This window comes from Notothenia coriiceps, unplaced genomic scaffold (assembly GCF_000735185.1).
Source record: "Notothenia coriiceps isolate Sejong01 unplaced genomic scaffold, NC01 NC01_scaffold00014294, whole genome shotgun sequence".
In the NCBI taxonomy this organism is placed as follows: Eukaryota; Metazoa; Chordata; class Actinopteri; order Perciformes; family Nototheniidae; genus Notothenia; species Notothenia coriiceps.
In genome coordinates, this window is record NW_011346995.1 from 11,486 (window position 1) to 23,437 (window position 11,952).

The 11,952-nt window shown below is 41.6% G+C and overlaps 1 protein-coding gene across 1 annotated transcript in view; it reads left to right on the forward strand.

Annotated features, from left to right (window-relative positions):
• vps50 (VPS50 EARP/GARPII complex subunit) overlaps positions 1-11,952 on the forward strand; it is a 46,130-nt gene that overhangs the window by 9,781 nt on the left and 24,397 nt on the right. The window contains exons 8-10 of the mRNA XM_010774642.1: positions 1,865-1,986; positions 5,207-5,284; positions 5,798-5,878. Of these exons, the coding sequence (XP_010772944.1) occupies positions 1,865-1,986; positions 5,207-5,284; positions 5,798-5,878 (281 nt within the window). The remainder of the gene's footprint in view (positions 1-1,864; positions 1,987-5,206; positions 5,285-5,797; positions 5,879-11,952) is intronic.

The following is an 11,952-nucleotide window of genomic DNA, read 5'->3' on the forward strand; positions in this document are numbered from 1 at the left end:
ATATATATTTTTTCACTTTTTATTTTTTTCCACTTTTCAAATGAGGGTGCATAACAACTCAACTGAGGGTGCAATGCACCCTTATGCACCCCCGTAGAACCGGGCCTGCACACTGTACCACTTACTGCTCCTTGAGAGTAGACCAGACTCCGCCTCTGCATACGTCCTCCCTTGCCTGCTGAACTCTCTATTTGTTCACCAACAGTTCAATGTGATCGGTACACGTGTCTGATGTTCCCTGTGTGACTGAGCTGAACTTGCAATGGTTAGCCTTCACCCCAAGCCCTGACCTTTCGTTTCCAAAGAGGTGCTAACATGTCTTAGTGACGTGACTTTAGAGACGTCTTCCTTCTTCGTGATGTGACCTTCGTGATGTGTGAAATGGAATCAAACCTGGCAGTTGTCTTTCCTGTGTGGTTGTATGGCTCAATAAACGTTCTGCTCTATGAATTTATTTAATAACTTCTACAGATCTGCTGTAACTTACTTCCAAACACACAGAAGAATACTTGCTTTCCTTTATCTTTTCTCCAGAAAATTGGTAATATTGACTTAGAGCTATGTGGCAAAACTTTAAGTGGCAAACTGAGTGAAAAACCGAAGTTTGATTTCAAGCAATCACTTCTAATCCAGTCTGTGCAGCTCTCTGATGGAGTTAGATTGCTCCCTGAGTTCCTTGTGCAGAATTCAAAGGAACAGGGGGTGAAAAATGAGTGTGAGAGACAAAGCGTGGTCTCGGTGGCAAAGCCAGCTAGATTGAGTGTATAACTTCTTCTTTTTGCCCCATCATTCATCCGTTCTGAGTCAATGGTAACCTTGTTACACCCCTGTTACTCTCTACTTATTGCTTTTATTACCTTCCTGCTGAATTGAATCATTGCCGCAGAGCATATGCAAATGAAATGTGTTCCTTCTAAAGTTGTTTCCTAAAGGATGTATTGCCACCATGATTAACTTCCTGTAGTTTTAATCCTCTATAAGATGTACTTAGGAACAAAAGCATTTAATTTATTGTAAACTGATATAGGATTATAGAAATCACTTACCGATACACTAACCTAAATTAAATCCAATATGTTTCCCCTGGGATGCAACCAGGAAAGGTAAAGCTTGTCCAACAAACTTGGAAATATCGGGGTCCAGCGTTTCCGCCAGGGGGGCGTCTTGCCGTCATTTAACGGCCTTATTCAGCTCGGGACGCCCTGAACGCGAGCCGAGTGCATCCAAAAATATTAATAATTCGAGAGAAGATCGAGAGGTTTTATCACTTGAAATGACGAAAAGGAAAAAGGACCAGGACATCCCTCTGTTGGAGGGGCAAAGGAGTCTTGTGGGATTCTTTTCGGAGTATTGAAGATCGTTTCCCCGACATCGAAGGTGCCTGCTACAGGACAAAACGGAACGTGCGCGATTTGGACGCGATGAGTGGAGGGGTTTTAGTGGAGCACGCACGTGAACTTTAAGAGAGCCGAGCCAAATGATCCGGTTCACTAACGTAAAAAGACAGTATCTATAAGGGACGCTCTCGGGGTGGACGCCCTCTCAGCCCTGGTCTGGCGGAAACACTGTCGGGGTCCAGTAGCCAGTTTAGTTTTAAGCGTACCTAAATACTCATCATCAGACCTTAGCCGATGAGTTCCCAGATTGCATTTCAGCCCCTCTTTCACCCTCTATTTATTATTCAACCAAAGCCTGCTTATAGGGGATTGGTCAATGCTTCGCCAACATCAAATGGAAACCACAATGCTTCTGTCAGCAAAATCTTATCCAGTTGCCTACTGATTCTTCATACTGTAAGACTGCAGAATCTGTTTATAAAGATGAAATGTCTGATAACTGTTTATTTTCTATCAACTCTAAACAGGGAAGTATATGCAGATGATGAGCATTCTGAAGCCGATCGCCTTCGATGTCATCCACTGTGTGTCGCAGCTCTTTGACTACTACCTGTATGCTGTTTACACCTTCTTCGGACGGAATGACATGGTACAGTATTTCTAAAGCATATGGTACTTTTCATGACATAAATATAGAACGTCTTATGTTGAAGAGCAATGTCATGGTTTGCACTGTAACCATACTATAGAATAGACAGAAGTTATAACCTTGAGTTCAACACACACCAACTAGAGTATGTTATGTACTCTCGGGTCCTTTATCCTTGCATGCTAGGAACATACTTCACCTGAAGAACCTACTTTGCCATCATCCGTTGTATATAATACTAATTTTTTCATTTTTCGTGATTTCTTGTTGCACGTTGACTCTGAGAACGAGGCTGTAGTGTATACTGTTGAATCTAAATGTGAAATAGGCTGTTGTTGTGTGGGCTATACAGAGGAAACGATTCATAATAATAATTCATTACATTTTTATTTAGAGCGCTTTTCAAGGCACTCTAAGCGCTTTACAATTACATATTAGACATGTAACAGTTATTACTGCGAAATACTCACAGGAGCAAATTAGGGTATAGATTATTAATATTATGATAGGGATTAGAGTGCTGTATTGGGCTTGAGGTTTAGGATTTCCATCAGTGTTTAGCAGCCTTCACAATTTAAGTTCGGCATTTCGTTCCCATCTATCTCTCCCCTCATTTCCTGTCATTTCTCTTCACTCAAATTCTTCGAAAAAAAAAGCGCACAAAAACAGCAAGCAAGGTTGTGCATCAGGGCTACTAAAAATAAAATAATGTGAGCATGTGAGCTATCACAAGTAATCAGGAGTTTTTTGTCTTGCAATGCCTGCAGGTACATAATATTACTTCTGCTGCACGATGCTTGAAGATAATTGCTTGCATTTATTTCAAAAGATGGATTTTTGCATTTGTATGTTTATTAGATGATATACAGTGAGACAATAACCCCTGTTTCCATCTGTTCTCATCGCCCTTTGCAATATCAGTACACATTTAAGTTGAACGATAGCTTACAGTGTGCGAGACCAGTTCCCCCCGCTCCATCTAAAGACTATCATGTCATTTATAATGTGCCTCACAAAGAAAGAAAACATCATTTGTGTCAGTATCCCCCTCGGGGAAAGTGGTAATGATGGCAACAAAATGACTTCTGTCCTAGCGAGGTGGAAGAGATAAAGAGGATGAACGCTCTGCAGCGGCGGCTTTACTACACATTATGGCTGTTAGTGTGTGTGCCACTGGGAGATGAGCAATGGTGAAACACTTGTTATGTATTGACAACTTGTCAAAAGGTTACTTTTCTCATATGTCTTCCGCTGACCAATTGTTAAGTGTACAGTATGTGAGTTCTCTTTGTCTTCATGCTTGTATTCTCATCACTCTAATGCCCTTTTGTGCCTTTCCACACTTCCTGATTTCATCTTTTGTCCCACAGCATCCTAAATCTGACATGTTCTGCTCCTTTCACACAGCATTGCTCACCTTTCATCCCTTCTGCTTTTATTCTCATACACATGTATCTCTCTGTCTCCATCTTTCTGAAACTCTAACTTGCTCTTTCTCCAGCATACCTCTAGTCCTCATTAAATGTGATATCATGTGCCGACCCATTTCATTAATATGCCTACTCAAAGAGGCACCTACAGTAAAATGCTAATGCCCCTATAAATCTTTAAAACGCTTAAGGAATTGCTATGCACATATGCTGTTATCCTGACCTAGGCTTTGCTCTCTTTACACCGCTGGAATCAAGATGGAGCTGCTTGACTCCTCCACTTGAAGAGTAATAGGTCACATTAATATTCAAGAGGGTAAATACCCCATTATCTGTGTATATTAACCCTGTCAAGCGGCACCATTTACTCTGTCACACATATGATAAAGATGCATTATGTGCACAGATCCTCCATCTGCAGAAATAAGCAGACGTTGTGATGTGGGGACTGAGATAAGCAGGGTGAAAAAAACTGTTTTTTTTCCCCCATTGGGAAATGTTGATATTTAATTTGTCTTTTCTAACAAAAAATCGAGGAAATACACGTTAAACAAAATGTAGGACGAAGATGTAAAGGAGGGAACATTAAGATGGAAGAAAATGTACTTTGCTGCTTTGCTTTATGATGGCTAAGAAAGATAAGAGAAGAGAGAGAAGTTGGGTACCGTAACGATGCAGTAGGAAGGATGTTTTGAGAGAAAGAGAGCAGATCGAAAAAGTATCTGATGCTTTTCTGAAAAATGAGCAGTAATGCAAGAAATAGTTCTTTTTTTATTCTCGACTCCTGAATACCGCAGACAGTTCTTCACAATGGGTGATGCTCATCTCACATGCACATCAGCAACTCAAAGTGTTTACACCTTCACAATCTCCTGTGACGCAGATTTGAATGAATACTAAACAAAGGTGTTTTGTTTCTTTCTTCTTCAGATTGTAAAACAGTCTGAAGTAAGACTAACTAAAAGACAACTATCTTCTGGTCCTCAGGTTAGTTTAAAGTTGAATTTACAACTGAAACCTCTAATGCAGGGTTTTTTAACTCCTTAGATTAAGGACCAAGTAATTAAAGGGGCTTCGGTACGGGTCCAAAAGCCCAAAAAAACTTTGATTATTCATTTCCCATAACGCAACACTCCAGTTTCTCTCCCGGCTGCTTCCAAAGTACCCACATCTTTTAAACTCCACAAACCTTCCGTTAAAAAAGTTTTCACTACAAGCCCAGATAACCCCGAGGACATCACCGGGCTTATCTCTGAGGAAATCTAAAGGTTATTGTTTCCAACCTAGGAAAAACACAGAAGAAATGATACAACCGATTTCACAGGCTGTGAAAAACTTAAGGTGATGTGTAAACTGAACTTCTCAAGGACGGTCTCAAACATCCCCACGCTTTGTATCTCATCTGAGAAATGTGCAAGGAACATTGTGGAACAGGGAGTACGGTATGTCTCCCTCTCAGAACGAGTCAGAAGGTAATGTGTGGACTCAAAGAAGGATGCTTCGTATTCCGGTAACAAAGTCTATTAGCAAGCGGATGTTGCCTTACCAGGCTGATAGGTAGTTTATGCTAGAACAGAGATGTGTGTGTGTAATAACATCCATTAGTTCTATTATTGTGTGTGACCGGTGAAGCCGCACTTATGTTATTATTGTAACTATTGTTTCTTTGTTTGCTTCCTTCTTTGTGCCTCCTTTCCCCATTTTTGTATTACTTCCTCCACAATGTTCTTTTTATAATTTGAGATTTTGCTTCTTGTTTTCCCTTCCTGCTGCCCATTCGCCATCCATAGCCTGTCCCAAGCCCGTCTTTGCCGACTCATTTAGGCAGAGACGTGGGCCCCGCCCGGGTGGTGGGCCCTGCCTGCTTGGTAAGAGTAGATCTTTGGAGTGATTTTAGACTTTTCCAAATTATATATATAAAAACGTACAGTGTGGTTGAGTTAAAGCCCTTAAAGTGTGCGTGAGCTGCTTTCTCAAGTGACATCAAACACTTCTGAAAGTGATTTCAGAAGCATTTAGATGTCGAGTTTGCCGTGCTATCTCCCTCTTTACGCCCCCCTTTTACCTCTCGCCTGTCATCTCTTGTAGCAGGTGTGATAGTGTCATTTCGATGTCTGTTTCTCCCAGTAAGTCGTCCCTTTTTTGCAAAACACCGAAGTAGAAGCAGAAAGTAAAGATTATTTTGCATTCTTCTACGTGGGATGAAAGCAGATGTTGTCGTCGTGCTTTCACACTCTGCTGAAGTGAATCTTCTTGTGAAGGGAGGTGTTTCTGCACAGTGAAGAAACTAACTGTGTGTGTGTGTGTGTGTGTGTGTGTGTGTGTGTGTGTGTGTGTGTGTGTGTGTGTGTGTGTGTGTGTGTGTGTGTGTATTCTTACAGTATGAGTCATCGGGTCTGGGCCTTATCAGCAGCAGACTGAGAACCACACTGAACCGGATCCAGGAGAACCTCATTGACATGGTAAAACTTTCCCTTCTATTCCCTCTCTTCTTTTCTCTTCTACCATCGCCCGTTACCTCATCGTCATTTTCTGACACAAACATGCTCTCTCAACTCAAATCCCCTCTGTGCCTCTCTCCTCTTTATGCCTCTGCCCGTGTTTTCTCACCATCCCACTCTATCCAACACGACCATATGTCTGATTTCCCAACTCCCATCGCCACATAATGCATTATGGGTCATCATTATCTGGCCGGTGGTCACTCGCGCATACACAAACCTCCCTCCTTTTAAGTGGAGAGGCCAGGATGGCTATGTGTGTTTTTCCATTAGGGCTCAATCACTACCTTCCTCTGTACAACTACATAGTGACACTTATTGTGGTGCAGGCAACACTCTCTACACTTTTGTCTCATAATGTTACTTTCTACAGTCCATCTCGTCTGTTACATGCCGGGTACTTTCTAATATTCAAAAAAAGGAGGAAAATGTTGCCCCCACTGTCAAAAATATGGGGTTATTTACAACATGTAGGGGGGGATAGTAATGACTGCATACAGTGTATGGCACTGAATGATGCATTAAACAAATTCTACATTTCTTGGACATTTTGTGCCCCTCAATAAAAAAAATGATGGGCATTCTGAGGTATTTAGGGTCATTTTTCATAATTTCCCTCATTCATATCTTGCGTGATGGAGCTTGTGTCATCTCTTACTTCTGCCTGTCATATATCTCAGACAAGCTTTCTGGCTTATCTTCAAAGGAGCCAGACTTGGACTTCAGTTAGACTCTTATCTGGGATTTTTCTTATCTGGGATACGATAAATTTTACTGCCTGCAGGCTAATCTGAGATTCTCAAGGTTCAAGGCTTCAAGGCCTTGAACCTTGAGATTCTCTTTTTTTTCATTTATTTTTGTTTTGTTTTTGTTTTGTTTGTCATATAAAAAAACTACCAGTTGTGTCCCTTGAGTGTGATTACGGTAGACACGAGTGAATAACTCGTATCTTAGTCTATATCTGGACACATCGCCCTGCTCTTATACATTTAATTATTACTAATTGTTATTTACATTTTTTTCTGTTATGTAACTTAAAAGTTCTCAGTTCAGAAGCTCTCAAAAAACAAATGACGTTAGCTGTGCTTTTAATTCAGCCTGGAGCTGCTGTGTCGGGGACATAAAGAGGATCACATTTCTTATGCATAGTTAAATTAGATTTTTTATCATATGTCACAATTTGTGACTCACAATACACCATCAATTCTGAAAATGAAGGAAAAAAATGTATTCTTTCCCCATGGTGGGATCTTGTATAATGTTGTTTTATTTTTCATTTTCTAAAAACCTCCAGGGCTTACCGCCTCTCTCAAATATCCTTTCTAATTTCATATGTGCGTTCACGTAACACCACATCCCATGCTCCAGGACAAACAATTAAATGTGCCATCTAATGTTTTTCTTTTTGGCTCTGAAGCGTTATTTAAACGTAAAAAAAACCCAGCTGGAACTGAATTGGACTGTGGTCAATGCCAATAACGGTCTAATAACAAAGGCTATGGGAACCATCAACACCAATCAAACCTTTAAAGTAAATCCCATCAGAATGTAAAGTGCGGTGAACAGAGGGAAGTGTTTTCCAACCAGCATCACTTCTGCATGCAGATATAATCAGCAGTTTTCCACAGGAGGGAGCACGCAGCATCCAAAGCCCCATTCTAAAACAAAAGCATTTATTTGACACTGCAGAACAATGGCATGTTGCTGTGATAGCAATGCTGGCTACTCCGCTGTGATGTTTATAGCTTCGCTCTGCACTGGGGAGAGGCAGCAAGGCAGACGGGAGAAAAACCAATAAGACATCAAAAATGGATGCTTTAACAAAACTTTAAATTGTGTTAGGCAGTGTACTGCAGCAACATGTTTTCTTCACTCAACTATAACATCGATTTAAACCCTATTTACTTTCTGGTTAAATTGTAAGCCATTTCAAATGTCGGACGAGCTAAAGTGTTTAAATGAACACAAACTGACAATGGACAGACTGGGTGGAGAAAGAGAACAGACGCGTGTTTGTTTTGGGGGGGGGGAGTAAGGGTGAGTTCTCTCGAGACAAAATCATGTTGGACTTTTAACGCCTGCATGCACACACATATTTCAGATGAGCGTAATCACATCACTCCCTGACCGTCACAGGCTGCGTGATATTAGATCTACTAAAACAAATTCAGAGGGAGGACACTAAGGCTGCGTAATTACACCCATCTTTTCTCTAATGTGTAGGCAAATGCTTTTAGTCTGTCTTTTCTCAGATGCTAAACTATTTTAGCTCATTTCAATAAATCATTTAATGCTGGAAAAATGCCCCATTTTCAAACTCACACAACACTCCCTTTCTCCCTTTTCTTTTTCATCCGTCTTGCTTTTTCTCTGCTTTCTGATAACATAATGATCTGCACACATTAATCTCACAAACACACATTTTGTGTAGCGCTCTCATTTCCACAGCTAATGTACATTCTTGTCATTTATAACCAATTATATCCAGTTTCCATACGGGTTATAAACCTTCCTTTTTTAATAAAGGTGTCCTCACCCCAAAGTGAGAATGTATTCATGTTGAGTACACAAACACACTCCCCCTGCATACAAATACACACCCACACACTCCAGAGATTGCAGCATGGTAAACCTCATTTGTAAACAGATTATAAAGTTAATTGCACAATGCATTTCAATTGAGCCGCCGAATCCTTGCGGTTTTGTTCCCCTGGTCTGCCGTCGCAAATGTTTTATTCCAAGGTGATGGTAATGACTCGGAGTCCCTTATGAACGCCATCTCATCTCGTCTCAGGTAGAGTGTGACCTCAGCTTAAATTGGGAGCTCCACGGGGGAAAAGTAAAAGATCATCCCCTTTTTTATGTTTTCTTTCTCTGCCTCTGTTATTTCTGATTACCTCACCGGGTTTGACAGTTTATATTACGAGTTCACTCCCTTTGGACTTTGAATATTTCATTGAGCGTGTTTGTAAGGTCGAGTTTAGGGAGAAACTTCTGAGAGTGGAAGCCATGTAATTGCCTTGTTCACTTGTTACATTATGTTTAATCCCACACGCTGTCATCAACACCAGCTTTTACTTCAAGTGTGTCTCTTTTACCTGAATGCGAAGCTCCGAACTGAAATGTTTTACCTGAAGGGAATCAGCTGTCACATGAAATAATGATTAACAATTCAAATCCTTTGTGGGTATTGCTTTTGGCAGGTTAGATAAGATCATCTATGCATCCATATTGTCTTTGCCAGAAAGTTCAGCGGTGACAGCTGTTGAGTGCTGCAGGCCACTTTGTAAAGAGAGCTGCCTCAGGCTAGCATTTACAAGAGGGACACCTTTGGTTCTCCATCCTTTCACTTATCTCAATACTTAAACCACCAGTATTTACTTTTTCCCTAATTTCTTCCCATATTTTTTTTATTTTTTTCTGTTTGTCCTATCATTTATAGCAGATGTGTGTCAGTGATTACACGCCTCTCAACTATTTTTGAATTGTTCCGCCAAGTTTATTCAGTTCTTCTGACTGAATATAAAATGCCCTGTTTGTATGCATATTTATATCAGTGTTTACTTATTCATTTCACTATTGGCCTAGGCAAGACGATAGGATCGTAAGACATTATTAGTTTTTGTTCTGTTTGATGTGAGTCTTACAGTTTCTCACGGCAGCCCACAATGTGTTTCGAGTTGATTAGATGTGTGTTTGTGTGTGCATATATTTGCTCCTGGGTACTGAGTTTTAGCGCAGAGTTGTTCTTTTTCACGCCTGGCACTGAAACAGGAATGAGAAGCCCGGTAATTTCTGCCTTGGCAGCAGTCATCTGGCAGTGAGGTTGCTTGCAGAGATGCACACAAAACACACACAACACGACAGACAGACAAACAAACACATAGAAACAAACAGAAAGGGCATTTAACAGACACATTAACACACATATATGTGCATGGGCCTAATGGTCAGTTCGACATTACGCACTCCCTGTCTCTGACTCTTTTCACACTCTCTTCCTGTTAGCAGCAAAGTGATAATCCTTAAGCATGTGTTGTGGTTTTGATTTTTGGCACGGCTCATACACACACTCAAGAGAGATACTGGCTAATGTCACACACACACACAAAGGACACTGAATGCAGTCATTAGTTCTGTGTCTCACGAGGGCACATCACTGTCCAGCCTGGCCTCTCTGTCGTGGCCTGCTGTCTCTCTGTCAACGGTGCAACACGCCAGAGGGGATTGCCATTTGACAGGGATTATAGATCATAATTAAGCTCCATGCTGTGTCTGTTTACACTGTAGTTGTGAGGATATGTGATTATTGACATTTTGTGGTGCATTCAGCAGAACACACAAACACACTTCATTGATAGGCCCAGCTGTAGGTCATGCTCCTCAGCTGTGATGAGGAGAAAGTTGATCCCCCTAGATACCATAACTAAACTTCCTGTGTCAAATCTCCATGGGCGACAGACAGAAGCAGAATAATGCACTATTATACAAATCCTTTCATTTGTGTTCTGCTTACTCTTCAGCTCAGTCCCCTATTATACTGTTTTTAATCAATATATTATAGGTCTCTGATATATATAAAACATGTCCCTGAAGTGTTTGGCTCCAAACACCAAACAGATCATTGCAGCATCCCATAATCCCCTCTGTTTCAGCCCTGTTTCAAAAGTGGGTGGGTGTGTGGGTGGGTGTGAGCGCAACTGTGGAAGTCTTTCTTAAATCCTCCTCTACTTTCGCTTTTTGGACTTCATACAAGTTGTGTATTTTCGACACAGTGGTGGCTCTGGAAGGCAATTCATAAGTGCAGTAGTTGGATGCGGACCGAATTATATCACGCAGCCCCTCGTCCTCCACAATGTTAATTGGCCTGCAAGCTGTCGCCACCCATTTAGCGATCTTTGTTGAAAGTTTGCTGCTCGTAGACCTGTCCAGGCGTCTCTCCCGCACACTTTCAAGTGTGGTTTGCTGCAAGCGGGCGGCAGGAGCGGGGCTGTCGGCATCAGCAGTGTGCTTGGATTGTATAGATGGTATTTTAAACTTGATGCGCTCTGAAACTGGGGCGGCCGAGGACAAAAATGTATGCTTTAATCGCGTTAAAATAATTAGTGGCGTTAATTTTTAACTTGACAGCCCTAAAAAGAACACAATGGTGCTCTAGGAGGAGATTCAAGTGATAAGGTGTAGTGGGGGGAGGAAGGGAGGTTTGACCGGTTGCGTTGGTTATTTGCCTAGGAGTGGGTGGGGGTGGGGACACAGCCAGAAAAATCGTGCGGAAAAGGAGGGTATGACTATCATAACAGTTTCCGAAAATCTGATCCAGCTCGATTTCAGACATGTTGCTTTATGGGATAAAATGGATCAGGACAAAAAGTAACCACGTGGCGACGCGAAGGCTTTATTTCCTGAAACTTTCAGAATCTCTTTAGCCCAGAGGGCGGACACATGTTCGCATGTAGTAAGAGGACAAGAAACAAGCTGGGCATTGTCTCACATAATACGGTGACCTTTAAGATATAGGCGGGCTATCTCTTGTATCGTGGCTGTTATGCCAACGCAGGGTGAGCGGAGCAAGCTCTGGGGAAATAAGTTGCCATGAGACGCGGCATAAGGTGTCAGGAGTGTCGCACAAACATAAAGCAAGCCTTAATTCCATTTGAAAATTACTAATGAGAACCACATTTGCGTAGTATTAGGAGTGACAAAGAGGCTGCAAGTAGGATCCCACTTGCAGGCCGAGTCCACTGACGTCTGGCCCATAAAGGTCTCCTGGGGCAATGATGCGGAAGAGGGACGCTGACGGACACTTCGAGCTGGTAGGAGATCACTTTTCAGAGCCTTCCCCAGCTGGAAGCTTCCGCTTCTATGCACAACCTATTACTCTGAGTATTTCTCAACCTTTCACAGGTTTAAGCATGGGTTCTTTTGTCTCTTAATTTGCTGGAGAATAAAACTTGAAAAGGTTGTTTTTAAACTTATATACAGAGTAAGATTTATTGCAACTGCTGCTCTTGTCTAAGAGCTCACACTTCTTAGGT